This window comes from Lithobates pipiens, unplaced genomic scaffold (assembly GCF_037356315.1).
Source record: "Lithobates pipiens isolate NorthernLeopardFrog02 unplaced genomic scaffold, aLitPip1_a1.2 Scaffold_18, whole genome shotgun sequence".
Classification (NCBI taxonomy): domain Eukaryota; kingdom Metazoa; phylum Chordata; class Amphibia; order Anura; family Ranidae; genus Lithobates; species Lithobates pipiens.
The window spans coordinates 69,069,364-69,094,414 of NW_027507758.1; the positions used below are offsets into that span (position 1 = coordinate 69,069,364).

The following is a 25,051-nucleotide window of genomic DNA, read 5'->3' on the forward strand; positions in this document are numbered from 1 at the left end:
CCACGCAGGTCTCAGATTACACTGAGCTCTCCTACTTGTCTTGTGCAGTGTGTAAGGTCAGATCCCCACCCCCTACCTTCTGAAGCTCAGAAATGCTGTGTTAAATCTGCACTTCGAATGACTTTCTGGAATTTGAATGGCTGTAGAGATGATATGGCTGCAGATAAACAGGTACAATGTATGTAGGAGGATTTGTTCCATCTCTGTGTATTGCCTGAGGCTAATCACTTCGCTGGGTATATGTAAGGGTTTACAGACACATTAAGTGTTATGGGTGCCCTGTTAATGCAGGTATTATATAATAAAAAATGCAGTTTCCTTTTCCTTTTACATAAGGGACTGATTAACAAGAGGAAATGCATTATATGATATTATATTCCTGTGTCATCAGTAACTATTTTGGAAGTGTAGATTATCTGTTCTCAAACACTTCTAATTAGCATTGATCCTGACACTAAAAATAATTGTCCTTGACAATCTGGCACTAGACAAAATATCATTATAAAGCTTTTCTGATACTGAAAGATGTCGCAGAAACAAGAGGGAGCAAAAAATTTGCCCAAGAGCTGCAGAAATGATATGTCTGAGGGTACAATATAAGACACCAGAGAATCATTTATCTGCAAAAAGACTCATTTTGGCTTTTTCAATTAACAAACGGAGGCTTGACTCATTATCACAAATTATTTAGACTTCATGGATTGCTAAGGTAATTTTTTTTTGTTTTTTGGTACTCTGCTCTGAAGACTTTATAGCAGATTTTCAACTTTTGAAAAAAAATATTAAGAAAGACTTTTGGGTTGTAATTACATGAAGACTTGTGTTAAACAATAATGAGGTTATGTTGCCTACATATAAACAGTCTACTTGGAGAACGCACATTAAAAGTCTGGCAGGGATTCTATTACTTGTCCAAAAGTTAAAAATAAAAAAATTTAGGCTTTAAATATAGCTACAGTAAAATGTTTATAAGATTGACCTGCTTTTGTATATGGGACTTTTCCAACTACCAAGACAACTAAATGCAACCAACAAACACAAGTACAGAAACATACCGTTTGGTTGCAGTGGTGGTGACCACTGTAAATACAGATCTGTTGAGCTTGAATTTATGACAACTGGTGGTGTCTGACCAACAGGTGGTGCTTGAGCTGTTACCAATGTAAGCAATGGACTTTGTAGACATCCTTCAGAATTACATGCTTGAACTGAAAAATTGTATCTGGTGAAGGGTGTTAAATTATGTACTGTCACCTTGGTGTCAAGTCCTTGGTAGGCAATAGTAACATCAGGAGAACCCGCTGAAGTGTACATCAGTCTGAAGATGTCGATAGGCCCAGAGTCATCTGTGAAAATTGTCCAATTTAGAGAGACAGAGTACTGGCCCACAGGGGAACTAAGACCCAAGTCCATGTCACCAGATGGTGCACCAGCTCTTGTCCGAAACACGACCTTGGCACTGCGGACTCCACCGTGCACATTCCTAACATCAACATAATATGTGTATGTGGTATAAGGCAACAAATATCCATCCATGTAGCTCTGTGGACCTAGCACAAAGACAAAAATATAAACAGACTCAATAAAGGTGTTTTGGACAGGCTCAAGATGTTAAAACTTAGGATAGATAGAAGGATATTGTATCATTGCTATAGCAAAAGGAGATACTTAAGCCACTAAACGTAAAGAGTAAGGCATAAAAAGAGTAATTAAAATAGTCATAATTACAATTGAAAAAGTTTCAAGTGCCTTGAGCCACAATGGCTACAGTCTTATATTGGAAAGAAGGGTACAGTCAAAAGGTAGATTAAGCCAACATCTCAATTCCAATGGCCACAGTCTTTGACAAGGTACTTTGCTGGAGCACTCAGAATCTGGTTCAACTGTGCATGGCAGCCAATAGACATGTGCAATTTGTTTCGGTCCGAATACAAATTTGGACAAATTTTTGGTTATTTGGAGATTCAGATGTATCCGAATCTCTGAAGGAAATAATAATGAATAATAAAGAATTTTGTTGAAATACGTTAAAATTAGTTTAGCTTATTCGTTTTTTAATGAATTTCAACTTTTCATAACAATTCGAATTTCAGTCGAAAAACAATTGACCAATTCTAATTCTGTGTGAAGAAATCGATGGTTGTTAAGCAGAAAAGAAATGAAGTAGGGCCCCCCCCCACCTCAGTCCATACCAGGCTGGTAACCGGTTGGCTCTGCCTCTTGCTTAAATAAGAACTGTCAAAACCAAAGATAACGCATATGACGGGTAGCCTCTTAGGAGGCGGAGCACTTTTTGACAGTTTTTCGGGTCGGCGGGTGTCGTGATGGATGACGGATGGACACTATTTTTTATTTTTAAATAAAGGATTTGTCAAAAACTGTTTCCTGTCTTTCTTACTTTTTTGACCCTTTTTTTGGTGAATGGGTACGGGTATGATGTACCCAATACCCATTCACATAAATAGGGCGGGGTGGGGCAGAATCTGTGGGCCCACATGTCAAAGGGGCTTCCAGATTCCGATAATCCCCCCACCTGCAGACCCCAACAACCCCATGCTGGTTTCTGTTTAAATTTGGCATGGGGTTCCCCTTAACATCCATATCAGACCCTAAGGGCCTGCCTGGTATGGACTGGGTGGGCGGGGGGGACCCTATGCCATTTTTTTTTTTTACATTTTTCTATTGCCAGCATTCTTTATCTTTATATTCATCTGTCAGTGGGGAAGCTCACTGATAAATAATGGATCATGGTTGTTAAGGGCGCGAGCGGCCGGCTTCCTGGCCCGCTGCTTAACAATCAGCTATTTCTTCACACAGAATTTGAATCGGTTGATTGTTTCTCCACCCATTCAAACTCTAATCTTACTGAAAAGTTGAAATTCGAAGATGAATAAATAATACGAAAACTAAACAAAATTTAACGACACTGGAACTAGACAAATCTATCCGAAACAAAACTAAACATATTTTTCTGTTGTGTACATACTGTATCTAGTAACCAGCTTCTAACTTCAGCTTGTTCAATTAAGCTTTGACAAAAAAAAAAAAAACTAGAAGTTGATTGGTTTCTATGCAGAATTGCACCAGATTATGCAAGCTCCAGTTTTAGTAAATCAACCCCACTATGAATCTCTTCCAATTGTAAGTGGAAGTTTGACAGCTCTACAAAATAATTTTGAAATGCTGAACGAGTGTGCTAGGTTCTAGCTGCTTTCAATCATTTTCTTTCACTGTCACATATATGGACTTTTTACATTCTTCTATTGGACACATTTCTGCAGGACAAGTCTTGGCGCCTCATCCTCTACACTTTTCTACGCAGGTATTATCCTGAATCATCATTTCAGATTTTTTGTTACTAAACTACCCTAAAAACACAAGCCACCCAAACAATAAAAATGTTTGTGTAGTGGGATTTCCATGGTTCCTGAGCATTACAAAAGCACCGTTCATTTACAGTATCTCACAAGTGAGTACACCCCTCACATTTTTTCAAATATTTTATTATATATTTTCATGTGAGTGCATTGAAGAAATTAAATTTTGCTACAATGTAAAGTAGTGATTGTACAACTTGTATAACAGTGTAGATTTGCTGTCCCCTCAAAATAACTCAACACACAGCCATTAATGTCTAAACTGCTGGCAACAAAAGTGAGTACACCCCTAAGTGAAAATGTCCAAATTGGGTCCAAAGTGTCAATATTTTGGACATTTTCACTTAGGGTTGTACTCAGGGGTGTACTCACAAAGTGACAATTTGGACATTTTCACGTAGGGGTGTACTCACTTTTGTTGCCAGCAGTTTAGACATTAATGGCTGTGAGTTATTTTGAGGGGACAGTAAATTTACACTGTTATACAAGCTGTACACTTACTAATTTACATCTTAGCAAAGTGTCATTTCTTCAGTGTTGTCACATGAAAAGATATAATAAAATATTTATAAAAATGTGAGGGATATACTTACTTTTCTGAGATACTGTATCTCAGATCTGCTCCTGTACTAAAAACAGAACCTCTTTAGATGTCTATGACAAAACACGTACGGCATTGCTATGCACACTACGCTACTTACGGGACCCAGAGCTAGTGGGTGGAATGCAGTTGGAGCACACGCTGCATATCCACAGGTCCTTGTGCTACCCAACAGTTAGAGTCGTGTTCCTTCCAACAACACCTATGCTGTATGGACTGCTTTTTATCTGTTTTTTATTTGATTTTATTTATATACATTTTTAATAAATGTTATTCATTGGATACTACACTATGGGAGCCAAATCTGTATTGTGGATGTACATGCATATTACCCCTGCAGGGGTCATAGATGCTGGTGAGTGAGGACCTATGAGGGGGAGCACGCAAGTCACCTGTCAAGAATTGTGAGCACTAAACTTCACCTCCAACACTCTGAAAAAACAGCACGAAAAATCATTCACACTGGAACGGATGCACATATGTGTTTTTTGCAACTGATGCAATTTTTTGGGTGAATTTTTTTGCATTTTTTTAATTTTAGTGCATTTTTTGGTTAAAATCCTCTGTTGCACATTATTTTTGGAACACTGTTATGCTTAATCACTTTTTTGTGTTTTGATTATTTATAATTTTTAAGAATATTGTATACACATGGAGGTTCACTTATGTTTTACTCTGGATATATGTCATAATAAGTTATTTGGTAATACTTAGTTGTATTGTAGATATCACTGGTTATACATATTTATTAGTTTCACTTGTATGGCGGTTATTACACCATCTTTGCAGACATATCCTCTTGTGGTGGGGTGACAGGTATTGTCTGCACACAGGTGGATCTTCACATTTATTAATTTATTGACCCTTATAGGGAGGGTATAGGGGGTTTATTGCACCATTGTGATTTAACCACCTTTGGAGTTTTCCCATAGCCACTAAAGAGGGACCTGGAAGATCTCTCTTTGGGACATAGGTAGTGCCATTAATCCAATTTCTGTTAATTTTATTTTTGTTTAACCACTTGCCGACCGCCTCACGCCGATGTACGTCGGCAGAATGGCACGGGCAGGCATAAGCACGTACATGTACGTGATTTGCCTCCCGCGGGTCGGGGGCCCGATCGGGCCCCCGCCCGGTGCCTGCGGCGGTCGGTTTTCGTTCGGGAGCGATCCCGGACGAGGGGACGGCCATTCATTCATGGCCACCCCCTCGCGATCGCTCCCGACGAATGGAAATCCCCGGTGACATCACTTCCTCTCCTGTAATGTAAACACAGGAGAGGAAGTGATGTATTCTCTCCTCCGTGTCGGTATTTTTCGTTCCGACACGGAGGAGAGCGGATCAGTGAGTTGCACCAACACATCCCACACACAGTAGAACATGCCAGGCACACTCACACCCCCCCTTTACCCCCCGATCACCCCCCCAATTACCCCTGCCCCCCCAGTCACAGTGACACCAATGTCATTTTTTTTTTTTTTTTTTTTTTTTTGCATTGGTGTCATTTGTGACTGTAATAACTGTTAGGGCAGTTAGGGTTAGCCCCCTTTAGTTCTAATGTACCCCCCTAACCCCCCCAATAAAGGTTTAACCCCGTGATCACCCCCCGTCGCCAGTGTCACTAAGGCTGGGTTCACATTGCAGCGGTTTATGAGAACGAATGTGATTCGCACCGCACTGCAGTGCAAATCACATCCGATCTCTGTGCGATTCGAGTTCAGCCATTCGCCGCACCCGCCGCACCCGCCACACCCGCCGCACCCGCCGCAAATTCGCACGGGACCCTTTTTTTGGCCCGCAGCAGAATCGGATCGCATGGGTGTTCACACCATGCGATCCGAGTTTGCAGATCGCACTGCGATATGCGAACTGATCTGGGGGTGTCAGTAACATTTCACTGACACTCCCAGCAGTTCGCATAGGGCAGTGGGAACTGCCGCCGGGAGGCATGCGATGCGGGAACCCGCCGCGGATTCGCGGCGTTTCCGCATCGCTCCAGTGTGAACCCAGCCTAATAAGCGATCATTTTTCTGATCGCCGTATTAGTGTCACAGGTGACGCTAGTTAGGCAGGTAGGTATTTAGGTTCGCCGCAGCTTTTTATAGCGCTAGGGACCCCCATATACTACCGCATAAAGCCCCCTGATTGCCCCCTAGTTAACCCTTTCACCAGTGATCACCATATAACTGTTACAGGTGACGCTGGTTGGTTAGTTATTTTTTTATAGTTTCAGGGCACCCGCCATTTATTACCTAATAAAGGTTTAACCCCCTGATCACCCGGCAGGTGTCATTTGTGACTAATAACTGTTAGGGCAGTTAGGGTTAGCCCCCTTTAGTTCTAAGGTACCCCCCTAACCCCCCCAATAAAGGTTTAACCCCGTGATCACCCCCCGTCGCCAGTGTCACTAAGGCTGGGTTCACATTGCAGCGGTTTATGAGAACGGATGTGATTCGCACCGCACTGCAGTGCAAATCACATCCGATCTCTGTGCGATTCGAGTTCAGCTATACAGATAGTATGGCTGAATTCGTGTCGCACCCGCCGCACCCGCCGCAAACTCGCACGGGACCCTTTTTTTGGTCCGCAGCAGAATCGGATCGCATGGGTGTTCACACCATGCGATCCAAGTTTGCAGATCGCACTGCGATATGCGAACTGATCTGGGGGTGTCATTAACATTTCACTGACACTCCCAGCAGTTCGCATAGGGCAGTGTGAACTGCCGCCGGGAGGCATGCGATGCGGGAACCCGCCGCGCATTCGTGGCGTTCCCGCATCGCTCCAGTGTGAACCCAGCCTAATAAGCGATCGTTTTTCTGATCGCTGTATTAGTGTCACAGGTGACGCTAGTTAGGCAGGTAGGTATTTAGGTTCGCCGCAGCTTTTTATAGCGCCAGGGACCCCCATATACTACCGCATAAAGCCCCCTGATTGCCCCCTAGTTAACCCTTTCACCAGTGATCACCATATAACTGTTACAGGTGACGCTGGTTGGTTAGTTATTTTTTTATAGTTTCAGGGCACCCGCCATTTATTACCTAGTCTCACTAGTGTACCCCTAAATTTAGGGGTGTCTACTTTCTAAAATGGGGTCATTTGGGGGGGGGGGTTTGTGCCATCTTGGCATTTTATGGCCTTCAAAACTGTAACGCCCTTAGAAAGCCTGAAGGCGGTGCTTGGTTTTTGGGGCCCCGTACGCGGCTAGGCTCCCAAAAAGTCCCACATATGTGGTATCCCCGTACTCAGGAGAAGCAGCAGAATTTATTTTGGGGTGTCATTTCACATATGCCCATGGCATGCGTGAGCAATATATCATTTAGTGACAACTTTGTGAAAAAAAAAAAAAGTTTGTAATTTTCCCGCAACTTGTGGCAAAATATAAAATATTCCATGGACTCAACATGCCTCTCAGCAAATAGCTTGGGGTGTCTACTTTCTAAAATGGGGTCATTTGTGGGGGTTTTGTGCCATCTTGGCATTTTATGGCCTTCAAAACTGTAATAGGTAGTGAGAAGTGAACTCAAAAAATTACGCCCTTAGAAAGCCTGAAGGCGGTGCTTGGTTTTCGGGGCCCCGTACGCGGCTAGGCTCCCAAAAAGTCCCACATATGTGGTATCCCCGTACTCAGGAGAAGCAGCAGAATTTATTTTGGGGTGTCATTTCACATATGCCCATGGCATGCATGAGCAATATATCATTTAGTGACAACTTTGTGAAAAAAAAAAAAAAAAAAAAAAAGTTTGTAATTTTCCCGCAACTTGTGGCAAAATATAAAATATTCCATGGACTCAACATGCCTCTCAGCAAATAGCTTGGGGTGTCTACTTTCTAAAATGGGGTCATTTGTGGGGGTTTTGTGCCATCTTGGCATTTTATGGCCTTCAAAACTGTAATAGGTAGTGAGGCGTGAAATCAAAAATTTACGCCCTTAGAAAGCCTGAAGGCGGTGCTTGGTTTTCGGGGCCCTGTACGCGGCTAGGCTCCCAAAAAGTCCCACATATGTGGTATCCCCGTACTCAGGAGAAGCAGCAGAATTTATTTTGGGGTGTCATTTCACATACGCCCATAGCATGTGTGAGCAATATATCATTTAGTGACAACTTTGTGTAAAAAAAAAAAAAAAATTTTTTTTTTGTCATTATTCAATCGCTTGAGGCAAAAAAATAAAATATTCAATGGGCTCAACATGCCTCTTATCAATTTCCTTAGGGGGTCTACTTTCCAAAATGGGGTCATTTGGGGGGGTTTTGTACTGCCCTGTCATTTTAGCACCTCAAGAAATGAGATAGGCAGTCGTAAACTAAAAGCTGCGTAAATTCCAGAAAACGTACCTTAGTTTGTAGATGTGACAACTTTTGCGCAAACCAATAAATATACAATTATTGACTTTTTTTTTACCAAAGACATGTGGCTGAATACATTTTGGCCTAAATGTATGACTAAAATTGAGTTTATTGGATTTTTCTAATAACAAAAAGTAGAAAATATCATTTTTTTTCAAAATTTGCGGTCTTTTTACGTTTATATCGCAAAAAATAAAAATCGCAGAGGCAATCAAATACCATCAAAAGAAAGCTCTATTTGTGGGAAGAAAAGGACGCAAATTTTGTTTGGGTACAACATTGCATGACCGCGCAATTACCAGTTAAAGCAGCGCAGTGCCAAAGTGTAAAAAGACCTCTGGTCATTTACCAGCAAAATGGTCCGGTCTGAAAGTGGTTAAGAGCTCTCTTTTGGGTGCTTTTTAGGGGGGGCTGCAACCTTCACCGTCATCCCAAGCACGGTACCTTTTCACTTTTATCTATCAAAAACAGATCCTCATTAGCCTCTTTATTTTTTATTTTTTCACGTAAAGAAAAAAACAGACAAACAAGATAAAAAAAAAAAATGACTAACATGTAGAGTACTAACATTTTGATTAAACAGTTAAGGACCAGTCCTTTTTCTGACATTTGTTATTTACAAGTTTAAACTAGTATGTATGTGTGTATATATATATATAGCGAAAGAGAGAGCGAGCGAGAGAGAGAGAGAGAGAGAGAGAAAGAGAATAAAATGGCGGTCGTTGCAATAATTTATGTTACACTGTATTTGTGCAGCGGTGTATTCAAATGCAATTTTTTGTGGAAAAAATACACTTTCAGAAATTAAAGAAAACAAAACAGTAAAGTTAGCCCAATTTTTTGTACAATGTGAAAGAGGATGTTATGCTGAGTAAATAGATACCGAACATGTCATGCTTTAAAATTGAGCATGCTTGTGGAATGGTGACAAAACTACAGAACTTAGGCGACACTTTAAAAGAGTTTACAGGTTACCTGTTTAGCATTACAGAGGAGATATAGTGCTAGGCGTGACTTACGCATGTGTTTGCTTCTATGCACGAGCTTGGAGGGACGGGGTGCTTTAAAACATTTTTCTTTCTTAATTATTTAACTTTTTATTTTTACACTGTCCCCTTAAAAAATATATAAATTTTGATCCCTTTTATTCCTATTACAGGGAATGTAAACATGCTTTGTAATAGAAATTGTAATGACACCAAGAGTATGAAAGGGATTAAAGCCATTTAGGACCTTCCATTTCCGAACACAAAGGCAGCTACCAAACACTCTAATCAGCCGAACAAGACACCCATACGAATAATTCTTCCCCCCCCCCCCCAAGTACGAGATGAGGCTCTGTACGGAGACTCAAACAGACTTTTTTTTAGAACCAAAATTACAAGTCTTTATATACAGTTAAAGAGGAGGTCCCTGCCTCCTGTTCATATTACTCTTACAATACACCTGTAACCAGAAACCTAATTAACATGAGCTAATTTACTAAATCATTTACTCAGACTAGGGGACTCAGAGACATGACCTTTAGAACAGACTTGCCATCTTTTAGTTCGGAAGAACATTATCATAAGTATAACACAGGACACCTTTGCACAATAGCAGAAACTAATTACAATTAACAATACAAACAGTTATCTACTCCCCTCCTCAGCCTAGTAGGCAACAAACTATAGTATGAGTAGACTGTCTGGCTCCTACCCAGTTCTAGAGGCCAATGTGATCAGCTCTCTCAACTAACATGTTGAGTTCAGAATCAAACAACCCAAGAATTGTCTTTACATATATTCTTGAGAGATATTGTTAATGAACATTACTGTCCCATTTGAAGTAATGTAGTCATATTCTCAGGGTTCATTCTTTTCTTGGTCACCCTGTGCCCAACAGTGACCCCCGTCACAGATATAAACATGACAGGTCCTCTTTATTGCAAGATCTGGGGTCAAGAAGACCTCAGCTCTCACATTTACACTTAAAAGCAAAAGAAATAAAAAAGTAATTTTACATTTACTAATAAAAAATAAATTGGTCCTTTAAGGCCATTAGGTGAAAGTGATGTCAGAGGGCATAGAGTCATCTTGCCCTAACTTGACTTCCTGCCCATCGCTCCACGGGGTCGGATCATTTCCGCTGCTACCGACAGCTCCGGTAAGCGGAGGGCGACCGAAAAACCGCATGGGGGCACCTCTCCTGCTGCCCATAAAAGTGATCCCGTGACGAATCCGCCACCAGGACCGCTTTTGTGTGAAACAGGATCACCCATTGTTTAAAAAAATATTAGGATTATGGCAGCTGGCTGCTGTCATAACCACTGTATATAACGTCAAAGTAATGACATATATATACAGTGGGTTGTAAGTGTAATTTTAGTCAAACCCTAACTAAGCCTAAATTTACTCCCACCCTCATTCTAAGAATATTCTATTTACCCTGTAAAAGAAAAGATGCCTAAACGTACCTATTCTGAGGCTGCTTTGGACCGGTCAGAGCCAGACGATCGAGTTCCAGCGTCGACTTCAGTATAGTGGGGGGGGGGGGGCGACCAACAATGGATGCTCCAAGGTACATCTATGGGTGATATGATATAACCGCCCAGGCTCTGTAACTTACCTCTGCTCTACACTGAAGCCACTGGGACCCGATCATGTGATCGCAACAAAGCGTCCTCAGAATAGGTGAGTGTAGACATCTTTTCTTTTACAGGGTAGATAGAAAAGTCTTAGATTGGGAGTGGAAGTAGATTTAGGTATAGTTAGGGTAAGATTGGAATTCCAATTTAACCACTTAACAACCGGCCCATAGCCGATTAACGGCTACAGGGCGGTTGTTTAACTCTGAGAGGCCGTTAATTAACGGCCTCCCAGAATTCCGCTCTCGCGCGCCCCCTGGGGAGTGCACTCGAGAGCATCCGTGACCGCTGGGTCCCCAGGACCCGGTGCATCACAGATCACGGTAAATGACGGAGAGATCAAATGACGGAGCGATCACTTGTAAACAAACCAGCATCATGTCATGACACAGGTTCCTCCCTCCCCTCTCTGTACCGATCGATACAGCGAAGGGGGAAGAGATCGGAGTCAGCAGCAATGTGGGCTGCATCTGCAGTGCCCACATCGCTACTCACCAAATTTAATCCCTCATTTCCCTACCAATACTCTGCAATACCCTGCCAATACTCTGCAATAACCAATACCCTGCTAATACTCTGCAATACCCTGCCAATACTCTGCAATAACCAATACCCTGCCAATACTCTGCCATACCCTGCCAATACTCTGCAATACTCTGCCATACCCTGCCAATACTCTGCAATACCCTGCCAATACTCTGCAATACCCTGCCAATACTCTGCAATACCCAATACCCTACCAATACCCTGCCAATACTCTGAAATACCCTGCCAATACTCTGCCATATCCTGCCAATACCCAATAACCTGCCAATACCCAATACCCTGCCAATACTCTGCAATACCCTGCCATTTTTTTTATTTTTTTTTATTTCAGGCTTCCCAGCCTAGAGGTGAGATGTCGGGTCTTATTGACCCCATATCTCACTGTAAAGAGGACCTGTCATGCCATATCCCTATTACAAGGGTTGTTTACATTCCTTGCAATAGGAATAAAAGTGATCAAAAAAATTATTTTTGGGGAAAAAAAATGTCAAACTAAAATAAATAAAGTAAAATGAACAATAAAAAATAAAAAAATAATTTAAAGCGCCCCTGTCCCCATGTGCTCGCATGCACAAGCGAACGCATATGTAAGTCCCACCCACATATGAAAACGGTGTTCAAACGGCACATGTGAGGCATCGCTGTGAACGGTAGAGCGAGAGCAATAATTCTGGCCCTAGACATCCTCTGTAACTCAAAACATGTAACCAGTAAAAAAAAATGAAAGTGTCGCCTATGGGGATTTTTAAGTAGTGACGTTTGGCGCCATTCCACGAGTGTGTGCAATTTTGAAGGGTGACATGTTAGGTATCGATTTACTCAGTGTAACTTCATCTTTCACATTATGCAAAAACATTGGGCTAACTTTACTGTTTTGTTTTTTTAAGCACAAAACTGTTTTTTTTTTTAAAACACGTTAGAAAAATTGCTCCGCAAATACCGTACGTGATAAAAAGTTGCAACGACCACCATTGTATTCTCTAGGGTCTTTGCTAAAAAAAAAAATACAATGTTTTGGGGCTCTATCTAATTTTCTAGCAAATAAATGATGATTTTTACATGTAGGAGAGAAATGTCAGAATTGGCCTGGGTGCTCCAGAAAGCCTGATGGTGCTCCCTGCATGTTGGGCCTCTGTATGTGGCAACGCTGTGTAAAAGTCTCACACATGTGGTATCGCCATACTCGGGAGTACTAGCAGAATGTGTTTTGGGGTGTAATTTGTGGTATGCATATGCTGTGTGTGAGAAATAACCTGATAATATGACAATTTTGTGAAAAAAAAAAAAGGAAGAAAAAAACTTGCAATGAATTGTAGGAAAAAATTACAACTTCAAAAACCTCACCATGCCTCTTACTAAATACCTTGGAATGTCTTCTTTCCAAAAAGGGGTCATTTGGGGGGTATTTGTACTTGTATGGCATGTTAGGGTCTCAAGAATTGAAATAGGCCGTCAGTACTTCAGGTGTGATCAATTTTCAGGTGTGATCAATTGGTACCATAGCTTGTGGACTCTATAACTTTCACAAAAACCAAATAATATCCACCAATTTGTACTTATTTTTACCAAAGATATGTAGTAGTATAAATTTTGGCCAATATGTATGAAGAGAAATTTCTAATCTGCTAAATTTTATAACAGAAACGAAGAAAAATTCATTTTTTTTTACAGAATTTTCGGTCTTTTTTCTTTTATAGCACAAAAAATAAAAAACCCAGCGGTGATTAAATACCACCAAAAGAAAGCTCTATTTGTGTGAAAAAAAGGACAAACATTTCATATGGGTACAGTGTTGCATGACTGAGTAATTGTCATTCAAAATGTGAGAGCCCCGAAATTGGTCTGGTTATTAAGGGCGTTTAAGTGCCCAGTGGTCAAGTGGTTAAATACACACTGATTGCATACATACACATAAAAATAAAAAAATTTAAAAACCACATAGGAAGAACACGAGTTAAAAATAATCACAGTATCCTTAATACACCCCAAGAAAATTTGGATTAAGTATTTCAATAAAGAAACATTAACCTTTCCACTTTGGAGAAATTCAATATTGAATCTTGATATCAATTTAAACAACATCACTCTATTCATCCCTAACTCTCTATGACTCAGTTCAGCTTTTTGCACTTAAGTGCACCCTAACATTAAAATCTTTACATATACAGACATCCACAATCTAACACTAACCTAGCTAACCCTGTAAAGAACAAATCAGCATACATACCTTTTCTGAAGCCAATCCGACCCGATCCCACGCAGAGCTGTCAGCTGTGGCTTCACTTTGAAGGCGGGTGAAGAGAACACAGCCGGCAACGGATAGTAAGTCTATGGGTGATGTCACTTCGCATTCATTTCACAGCCATTGTCGGCAGTTTCCTCTGCAGAGCTTCCGGCACTGGAGACCGTATCAGATCGGTTTAAAAAAAAAATTATGTATACTGATTTCTTCTTTATAGGGCTAGATAGGTTAGTGTTAGATTGTGGATGTCTGTTGATGTAGTGATTTTAGTGTTAGGCTCCTTTCACACGATAAGCCCGCACGGATCCGCCTGTCCCTTTTTCATGCTGATCCGGGCAGGCCATCCATTGACTCCTATGGGCATGTGGATGTCAACGGAGCTGTGTCCGCTGACACCCGTCTGCCATCCGAGCCGCTGTATGGCGATAAGTCTGCTATGCTGTCCGTTTTTGTTCGATCTCCCCATAGAGATCAGCGGGGCCTTGACAAGTCCCTCCCTGCTCAGTGAGCAGAGATGGACCTGTCATCCACCGGCTCAGTGGAGATCAACAGAGCGATCTCCTGCAGAACTGGTGGACTCCGTTGAGCGGATCCACCCCATATGAAAGGGGTCTTAGGGTGGACATATCCTTTAAAGCTGAGCTTTGGGGAATGTGGAAAAACAAAAACGAATACAGCTCTATATTCATGAATATAATGCGTGAAAGTTTTTTGTAATGGTAAGCAGTTTAAGTACCTATATTGGAGTTTGTATTACCTTTCTGCAGACTGGGAGCATAATAAAAAGCTCAGGAAGTTGTGCTGCACGTGTTCATGTACTAACAAGGCACAAGCTGATAACGGGAGATGGCAGAGGGACAGAGAGATATCCTCATCAGTCTGCTGCTTCTCCTTTCATTGTCCAATCACAGGCTCTGGGGGAGGGGATAAACCTGTGGGTGCAACTGAAAAACCTGTGGGTGCAGAAGAGAAAAATAAGGTCTCCTGCCCTGCCAGATAGAGCTATGCTGTGTCTACATAAATCCCATGACTGGAAATATGAATTCCAGGGCAGGTAAAGGGGCTCTCACACACTATATATATATATATATATATATATATATATATATAACCTGTGAATTTAGCTGTTTGCCTGGAGTTCAGCTTTGGAAGAGTAGTACTGAGAAAAACATAATCTGACATGAAAAGAATGTCATAAAACTAAATGTAATGGCACAGGTCCAAGAGACTAGAACACCTACTTAAAATGAGCCAGCAAACAGCTATTCCGGTCAAATTTTGTAAAAGCTTGTAAGCAGATTAACAGCTCACCTTCCTAACCTCCTCTACCACTCTATTTAGATTAATTAAATTAACAAGTAAAGCTAGATTTATATCTGAAATCTGTTTCCGTTTAAGTAGAAAGCTTTACCCAGTGGTTAAAGAGCATTATTTTCATTACATTTGATACCATTTATCAATCTATACACTTAACAGGATTTGCTTTTGGCAATACCTCTCCCTTTCCATGTCTTTCTTTCACTCTTCTCTCCATTTTGCTACATTTTCACCAACAATCACCCAGTTTCCCCATATACAGAAATTAAAGAAGAATTTCAGCCAAATTCAAAGAATTTATTTTAGGCCATACAGGGCCAACTAGCTACTCCCTCAAGGCTACCCTTTCTTAACCTTTTCAACACAGAGGAACCCTAAAATAATAGTTTGGTCTCAGGGAACAGAAGACAACAGAGCAGCGCCCTATGGGTAAAAGTCATAAATACTTGTAAACCATTAGCTTAGTAAAAATTAGTTTATTGCACTTGAGAAAGGTGAACAACAACCGCAAAACCTTTCTCAAGTGCAACAAACTAATTTTTACTTAGCCAATGGTTTACAAGTATTTATGACTTTTACTCATAGTGCGCTGCTCGGTTGTCTTCTGTTTCTTGTTATCCATTTTCCAGTGGTTGGTAGCTGCACTGGGTTTTAGTCCATTCCACATCTTCCTGGGCATTTACATCCATATATATGACTGACAGCTCCTAGCGCTTAAGGAACTTGGTGTCGGTTTCAGGGAATTCCTGCTAAAATGTACTAAATCTACAACTCATGATAGATAAGTTTGATGGTCAGTGGGAAAAATTACCCCCTTACAGATAGCGAAAAAGATCAATGGTGTCAGTGGGAACTTACCTGAGAGGCAGAAATTGCTCAGTGCTCAAGGAATCCCTAGCAACCTCTGGGTTACTTCCTCTGATGAGGGGATCCCCCCTCGAAACACATCAGCCACCTGGAAGGTCCTCTGGTGTGTGGGACACAGTCCCGGTGGCCTGGTTGCTTTTTGTCCATTGTTGACTCTATCCATGTGTTTGTGAGTATGGTTTTTTCTTTTTGATTTTAATAACTGTTACTTTAGTAATGCGCAAGGTTGGTGTGCCCTCTCTTCATTCATCTACAGTGTAACCTCTGAAGGAACCCTGGTTGAGAACCCCACATCTAGGTAATTTAGTGTTTCTGGGAGGGACAGCTACAGTCAGCATCTGGCCCCGTTGCCACTTTCCTGCAGCCTGTCAAAGTGTATAGCAGGCTGCGGCTTGACAGAGCTGGAAGCTGTAAATACCTAGAATGCCGACTGCAGGTGTTCCGTCAGAATTGTCAGATTAGGTAATAAAAGTGACGTTCTGTCAGCTGTGCATGCATTCCACCACTACCAGGTTTGCTAATCTGACAGAACACCTGCAGTCAGAAGAAGGCAGAGGACATCTTAGGGTCCTTTCACATGGACGATCCGTTAAGATCCGATGTCAGTTTTTCAGGCGGACCTGAACGGATGCTCCATAGAGCTCTATGGAGTGTCGGATGTCAGCGGTGACATGGTCAGCGGTAACAGGCCGGTACAGTGATCTGTCATCAGCCATGTCTGGTGGAGAAAGTGGGTTTGAGGTCACCCTGAAGCGCGGCCCCTGGGGTGCACGTGAGGCACAATCCTGGGAGGACATTATATGATGCCGCCCCAGGCAAACGCCTTGGTTACGCCCCTGCATACATGGAGAACAAACATAGCCACCGCCTAACAGGAGGTTGGATCACAAGAGCGATAAAAAGGGATTTTGTTATTTGGAGGAAGCTGAGAGAAATAGAAGGAATGTTTTTTTAGTGAAGAATACATACTTGAATCAAATTAGCTAAGAATAAAAAGACAAATACTCACTATATGGATAATAGTCAGCAGTCTGATAGATCTCCAGATCATCTCTATGAAGAACATAGTGAATGTGATTGCTGTTGGGGGAATCTGGTGGATTCCATGTAAGAATAATTGCGGTGCTGTTGAGGATTTGGCCTCTAGGAGGAGGCTGCTGAGATGGAGCTGCACATGAATCAAACACAAATATCAAGAAATATGATTTATTTTTCATTGTGCAATGTTGTAAAATAAAATGTATACATATACAGCACTGTGCAAAAAAAAAAAAAAAAAGACCTAGCTCAGTTAGTCCATTTTGCTTGAAGGTGATCAGATGACTCAAAAAACACAGCTTAATAAAAGTAAGTCACAGAGAGACAAATGATTTAAATATTATCTTGGAATTCTCAGAAATTATCTCAGAGCTGTAAGATACATCTGAATTTAGAGCTATACTTTTGGAACAGAGTTTTTGGGGTGTATTAACTAGCTACTTGACCTCCGGAAGATTTACCCCCCTTCCTAACCAGGCCATTTTTTTGCGATACAGCACTGCATTATTTTTACTGATAATTGCGCGGCCATGCGGCGCTGTACCCAAATAAAATGTATGACCTTTTTTCCCACAAATAGAGATTTATTTTGGTGGTATTTCATCACCTCTGCGGCTTTTATTTTTTGCGCTATAAACAAAAAAAGACCAACAATTTTGAAAAAATCAAAAAAAAATCGAATTTCTTCATCAATTTAGGTCAATATGTATTCTGAATTAAACATAATAGCTTTGGGAAAGATATAGTACCATATATATATATATATATATATATATATATATATATATTGTGGCAGCACGCAGGTAAAATCACCTGGTTGTATTCAGGATGGGAAATATGTGTGTCCTAGATTCAGGCTTTATGCAGACTTTTACAATTAGAGGGGAAGAGTTAATGAGCCCAGCTGAAGTAAGTGGGCTCATTAAGACCTCTACAAAAAACCCCAGCATGCATAGGGAGATGCTCCATCCTGGAACCAGTTTTGTGTGTATAGACTGGGGAGTCTGAGATCTGTTCTGTGCGGTGAGTTAACGCCTGTGTGGCAAACCTCTACAACAGGGACAGGGACTGGGGCAGCACAAGGCTGCACCCAGTTGTTAGACAGGGAGTCTACGTGTGTAGTTAGAGGTCAAGCTGACCAGGATTTATTTTCTTGTTTTATTTTGTTTGGCTGTTATATGTATCACTGCATGTAGCCTAAATAAACCGGACCTTTTGTTTTTTGCACCTACACCGCTGTCTGCTGTGCCTGACTTTGTGTTGTGAACCCATCCAGGGGGTCACACACACCCGCTACCGAGCGAACCCCTCACAGTTGGTGGAGAATTTTGGCAGTTTTTTTTTTTTTTTTGTTAAGGCCAGCATGGAGGAGATACTGAGACAGCTGGCTCTAGCAAATGCAAACCAGCAGCAAGCAAATGCAAATCAGCAGCAAACAAATGCAGCTTTACAAACGAGCCTTGCAGCTCAACAACAAGCCCAGCAGCAGGCAAATGCAAATCAGCAGCAGACAAATGCAACTTTGCAGCAGAGTTTGGAAGCTCAGCAACAAGCCCAGCAGCGATCTGAAGCCCGCTTCATAGACCTGTTGCAGAAGCAAGAGCAGAATTTTCAACAGCAAATAGAGACATTGATACAGCAACATCCGCAGACCAATGAAGCAAGTGGGTACAATAATACCGCAACCTTTGGTGTGAGCCGTTTACTGACAAAAATGACTGGAGAGGATGATCCGGAGGTGTTTTTGACCACATTTGAAAGGACTGCTGAAAGGGAAAAGTGGCCTAAGGAGCAATGGGCTGGACTGGTGGCCCCTCTGTTAACTGGGGAATCGCAGAAAGCTTATTATGACCTAGAGCCTGACCAAGCAAAAGACTATGTGGTGCTAAAAGCAGAAATATTGGCACGGCTGGGTGTCACCCTGGCAGTCCGGGCTCAGCGTGTGCATAACTGGACTTTTCAGGTTGGAAAACCTCCCAGGTCTCAAATGTATGATCTCATTCACCTGAGCAGGAAGTGGCTGCAGCCAGAGATTTTGACCGCACCAAACATTGTGGAACGTGTGGTTATGGATCGTTTCCTGAGAGCTCTTCCTACTGCCATCCAAAAATGGGTAAGCCATGGAGACCCAGAAAATGCAGATAAACTTGTGGATCTGGTTGAGAGGTACTTGGCTACAGAGAACTTGACCACCTCTTCCAGGGACTCACGGACTTTTCCCCCTAAGACCAGATCATCCCCAGTGGCGGGTAAGATGACTCCAAGGGGTGAGAGTGGAGAGAGTGAGAGGGTGGGAGTTCTACCTAAGGTCTGGCGGGAGCAGCCCAGGAAGCCCATGCTGCAAGAGGCAGCGAAAAAAATTATTTGCTACCGCTGCCGGCAAGAGGGACATATTGCAGCCAATTGCCCAGTTGTGGATGAGCCTATGCAATGTGACTTTATAAGGGAGAGACGTCAGTCGCTGTTTGCGACAGTTGCATGCACTGCCATTCGGGGACCTGAGAAACATTTATGTAAAATGTGTATTAATGGTAGACATGTTGATGTGTTGCTAGATTCAGGTAGCCTGGTAACATTGATAAAAGCTGAATTAGTTACTACAGAGGTCTCTGGGAACAGGGTGGCTGTTATTTGTGTGCATGGGGACACCCGAGAGTATCCTGTAACTTCAGTGTTTTTTGAGACCCCCAAAGGTAACCTCTCTCATCAGGTGGGGTTAGTGTCTCAGTTACCACATGATGCTATTGTGGGAAGGGATTTTCCAAAATTCTGGGAACTCTGGGATTGTCCTGAGGCCCCCATTGGTGCCCCTATAAACCAGGAAGATGACCAGAATTCCTCTGGGAGTGGTGAGGACTCTCCTGAATTTCCCTTGTCGGTATTGGCGGGGGAAACTCGAGAAACTGGGGAGGAGCCAACATCCTCAGATGAAAACATGCCGTCTGTGGAGTTTTCGGATCTTGAGGTTCACAGGGAAAATTTTGCCACAGAACAGTTAAAAGACCCCACCCTAATAAAGGCACGGGAAAATGTGGTGAAAATAGATGGCGAGTTAGTGAACCCAGATAAGACTTGCCCTTATCCTTACTTCACTATGGAAAGGGACCTGCTATATCGAGTGGCTCAAAGGGCAGAAGAAACCATTGAGCAACTTGTAGTGCCCAAACCTTACAGGAAGTTGGTGTTAGAATTGGCTCATGGACACATTCTGGGAGGTCATCTGGGGACAGAGAAAACCAGAGAGAGGGTATTGCAGAGATTCTATTGGCCTGGGGTCATGAAGGAAATAGAAAATTATTGTTCCTCCTGCCCTGTGTGTCAGAAGTCGGCACCTATGCCACATTTCCGTAACCCACTGGTACCTCTTCCTATCATTGAGGTCCCCTTTGAGAGGATCGCAATGGATTTGGTAGGTCCGATAATGAAGTCTGCTAGGGGACATCAGTACATTTTGGTTATATTGGACTATGCCACCCGTTATCCGGAATTCCTCTCCGAAATACCTCGGCCAAAACCATAGCCAAAGAGCTATCCCTTGTTTTTAGCCGCATGGGTATTTGTAAGTAACTGCTTACGGACCAAGGTACACCCTTTATGTCCCGGGTTATGAAAGAATTATGCAAGTTGTACAAAGTGAAGCAATTGCGTACATCTGTGTATCACCCCCAAACAGATGGGTTGGTTGAAAGATTCAACAAAACCCTAAAACAAATGTTAAAGAAGGTGGTGGATAGAGATGGAAAGAATTGGGATTGTCTAATACCCTATCTGATGTTTGCCATTAGGGAGGTACCCCAATCCTCTACGGGTTTCTCACCCTTCGAGTTGCTCTATGGGAGACACCCAAGAGGGCTGCTGGATATCGCCAAAGGAAACTTGGGAAAATGAGAGTTCTCCTCACAGGAGTGTGATTGAGCATGTCGCCCTGATGCAAGATAGAATTGCACAGGTAATGCCAATTGTAAAGGAACATTTAACCCAAGCGCAGTTAGCACAGCAGAGAGTGTACAACCGTGGGGCCAAGACACGTACTTTTTCCCCGGGGGATAGGGTCTTGGTGCTAGTCCCTACGGTTGAAAGCAAAGGTCCATATGAAGTAATTGAAAAAATTAGTGAGGTGAACTACAGGGTTAGACAGCCAGGAAGGCGAAAGCCGGAGCAGATCTATCACGTCAATCTGCTGAAAGCCTGGAGGGATAGGGAATCCCTAGTCGCAGAGACTTTGTCACAAGTACAGCCTGATTGCTTAGTTCCTGAGGTTGGAATAGCAGACACCTTATCGAAACCCCAACAACAGGAGGTTAAAGAGTTTGTACTTCGTAACAAAGAGATTTTCTCTGAGCTTCCGGGACAAACATCTGGCGTAGAGCATGACATTATCACCCCGCCAGGAGAAAGGGTAAAACTAAAACCTTATAGAATACCAGAGGCCCGACGGGAGGCAATACGTGGGGAGGTTCGAAGGATGCTGGAATTGGGTGTGATAGAGGAGTCCCAGAGTGACTGGTCCAGTCCTATCGTACTAGTGCCCAAACCTGATGGGAGCTGGCGGTTTTGTAACGATTTTAGACAATTAAATAAAGTTACAAAATTTGACACCTACCCCATGCCGCGTATAGATGAGTTGATTGACCGGCTGGGAACAGCCCGATATATGACAACTCTTGATCTCACCAAAGGGTATTGGCAAATTCCCCTGGCCGAGTCGGCCAAGGAGAAAACTGCGTTTGTAACCCCAGATGGGGCATTCCAATATAAGAGAATGCCGTTTGGGTTACAGAATGCACCGGCAACATTCCAGCGGAAAATGGATAAGATTCTGAGGCCCCATCATAAATATGCTGCAGCTTACCTGGATGATGTGATTATCCATAGCACAGACTGGGTCTCACATTTGCCAAAAGTACAAGCAGTCCTAGACTCTATCCGGGAAGCTGGGTTTACGGCCAATCCAAAGAAGTGTACCATTGGACAGGAGGAGGCCAAATATCTTGGGTACACTATTGGGAGGGGGGTGATAAAACCCCAAGTCAATAAAGTCGAGGCCATACAGAGTTGGCCACGTCCCAACAGCAAGAAACAGGTACGAGCCTTTCTGGGGATCGCTGGCTATTATCGACGATTCATTCCCCATTTTGCTTCTCAGGCTGTGCCCCTCACCAACCTGACAAAAGGGAAAGAGTCGGTTATGGTTAAATGGTCCTCAGAGGCTGAGGAAGCATTTCAGTCCTTAAAAACAGCCTTATGTAGCCAGCCAGTGTTGTACTCACCAGACTTCTCTAAGGACTTTGTTGTACAAACTGATGCATCAGACGTTGAGTTAGGAGCAGTGTTATCCCAGGTCTGGAACGGGGAAGAGCACCCAGTCATTTACCTCAGCAGGAAGTTGAAGTCCCATGAGGTAAATTACTCCACGATTGAGAAGGAATGTTTAGCAGTGAAGTGGGCTCTAGATTCCCTTCGGTACTATCTGCTAGGTAGGCACTTTGACCTGGTGACTGATCACGCTCCTTTAAAGTGGATGGCTCAAAACAAGGAGACCAATAGAAGGGTAAATAGGTGGTTCCTGGCCCTACAGGAATTTAACTTTACAGTTAAGCATAGCCCTGGTGTTAAAATGGGGAATGTGGATGCTTTGTCTCGGATACATGCGTGTCTAACTGCTTGTGTTACAACCCCAAGGTTGAAACAAGAGGGGGGGGTATGTGGCAGCACGCAGGTAAAATCACCTGGTTGTATTCAGGATGGGAAATATGTGTGTCCTAGATTCAGGCTTTATGCAGACTTTTACAATTAGAGGGGAAGAGTTAATGAGCCCAGCTGAAGTAAGTGGGCTCATTAAGACCTCTACAAAAAACCCCAGCATGCATAGGGAGATGCTCCATCCTGGAACCAGTTTTGTGTGTATAGACTGGGGAGTCTGAGATCTGTTCTGTTCTGTGCGGTGAGTTAACGCCTGTGTGGCAAACCTCTACAACAGGGACAGGGACTGGGGCAGCACAAGGCTGCACCCAGTTGTTAGACAGGGAGTCTACGTGTGTAGTTAGAGGTCAAGCTGACCAGGATTGATTTTCTTGTTTTATTTTGTTTGGCTGTTATATGTATCACTGCATGTAGCCTAAATAAACCGGACCTTTTGTTTTTTGCACCTACACCGCTGTCTGCTGTGCCTGACTTTGTGTTGTGAACCCATCCAGGGGGTCACACACACCCGCTACCGAGCGAACCCCTCACAATATATATATATATATATATATATATATATATATATATATATATATATATATATATATATATATATATATATATATATATAGAGAGAGAGAGAGAGAGAGAGAGAGAGAGAGAGAGAGAGAGAGAGAGTCACAAAAATTTAGGGAAAGGACATGGGGTATATTACACCATAAAGTTTGGGAGGTTGTCATATGGACTTTCTATTTTGTTTTTTGTTTTTTTTCTCTCTCTCTCTCACGAAGGAATAATCTAATGTTGGTAGAGAGTTGCGACTCTCCTCTTCAAAATAAACATAATAGGTTTGGGAAAGAATATTAGGGTTATAGTATGGGATAAAGGATAAATACGATGAGGAATATGATGGAGGGTCACTAAAGTAAAGGGAAAGGGTAAAGGGATACGCTTCCCTATTAAGTATTGATTTAATTTTTTTTCTTTCTTTTCCTCAGGAGATGGGAGAGGGGGAAGACTGTGGAAAATACTTAATATTTTAAATTTTTTTTGGAAGGTACTATGAGATTGATCCATGAAGTATGTTGATTGTGGTGATTATGTGTTTTGTTTATTATATATGTATGTTAAAGCGGTGTTGTACTCAAATTTGCAAGTTCATCTTAATGAAATCTGTTAGGGCCATAGATGCTCAAATGTCCATAAAAAAAAATAATAATTTTGCCATAATTACCTTTTAAGCGTAATTAGTATCTTGACTTCCGGGCTCTCCTCCCGTGGGAGTAGGCGTGTTTATCGCCTTTCCCCGGCTATGCAAAGACCCCTGGGAGCTTTGTCAGAGTCTTCTCAAGAATCAGTGGGGAACACAGTCATGCCGAAATCTCACGAGATCTCGGAACCGAGTGACGCCGGTCACGTTACGATGGCAACCCGTATTTTGACGGCGCTGCTCGCTGTTATCGTTGAGCATGCGTGGGATCGAGCGGTGAATGCTGGGAGCACAGGATTCTGTGGAAATCTTCACTGCAGAGTTGCCCTGTAAGGATGGTACTGATGTTCCAATCGAATGGAAGTTTGACTCGAACATCGGATGTTCGTTTTTTCACAAACAAATCGAGCATATGGGGCATTCACGGCCAATTAGAGTGCCACGGTGCACCCCATAACGCACTGCGATCTCGCAGTGCATTGACGGCTGCTGATTGGCCAAAGCATGCACCTGACCTGCATGCTTTGGCCAAAAACATCACTCTGTGATGCCTTTGGCCAATCATGGCTCAGGGGGCTAAATCCATGCCCCTCACTATATAAGGCTCACGCCACAATGGCAGACGTATGTAGTGTGATACATGGAGATTGATAACTTGAGCTAGATTAGACAGGTTAGTTAGTGGCGTGCAGGCAGTTTTATATATAGATATACAGTGTAGAATATATATACAGTGAAGGCAATGTATTAATATACATATTAATATATATATATATACCATGTAGTATGTATATGTGTGTATATATATATATATATATATATATATATACAGTGCATTCAGTGTAGACGATATACTGTATACAGTGCATTCAATGTAAACTATAAATACAATGCAGGCAGTCTAATATATATATATATATATATATATATATATATATACAGTGCAGTCAGTGCATATATAATATATAATACAGTGCATTGAAGTGGTTAAGGGGAACCCTATGACAGAATTACAAAAAAAAAACTTCATGGGGTCCCCCCAAAATCCATGCCGGGCCCTTTGGGTCTGGCATAGATTTTAAGGGGAACTCCACGCCAAAATGTAAAATTAAAAAAGAAAAAAAACATGTCCCGTGATGTCTATACATCTTCAATCACGCCGCCCGACAGACCCGAAAAAAAAAAAAATCAAAGCG

The 25,051-nt window shown here is 42.3% G+C and overlaps 1 protein-coding gene across 1 annotated transcript in view; it reads right to left on the reverse strand.

The window, feature by feature from the left end:
- The window catches only part of USH2A (usherin), a 437,205-nt gene that overhangs the window by 102,031 nt on the left and 310,123 nt on the right, over positions 1-25,051 (reverse strand). The window contains exons 16-17 of the mRNA XM_077485085.1: positions 16,932-17,090; positions 1,056-1,550 (exon numbers count right to left, since the gene is read on the reverse strand). Coding sequence (XP_077341211.1) covers positions 1,056-1,550; positions 16,932-17,090 — 654 coding nt within the window. The remainder of the gene's footprint in view (positions 1-1,055; positions 1,551-16,931; positions 17,091-25,051) is intronic.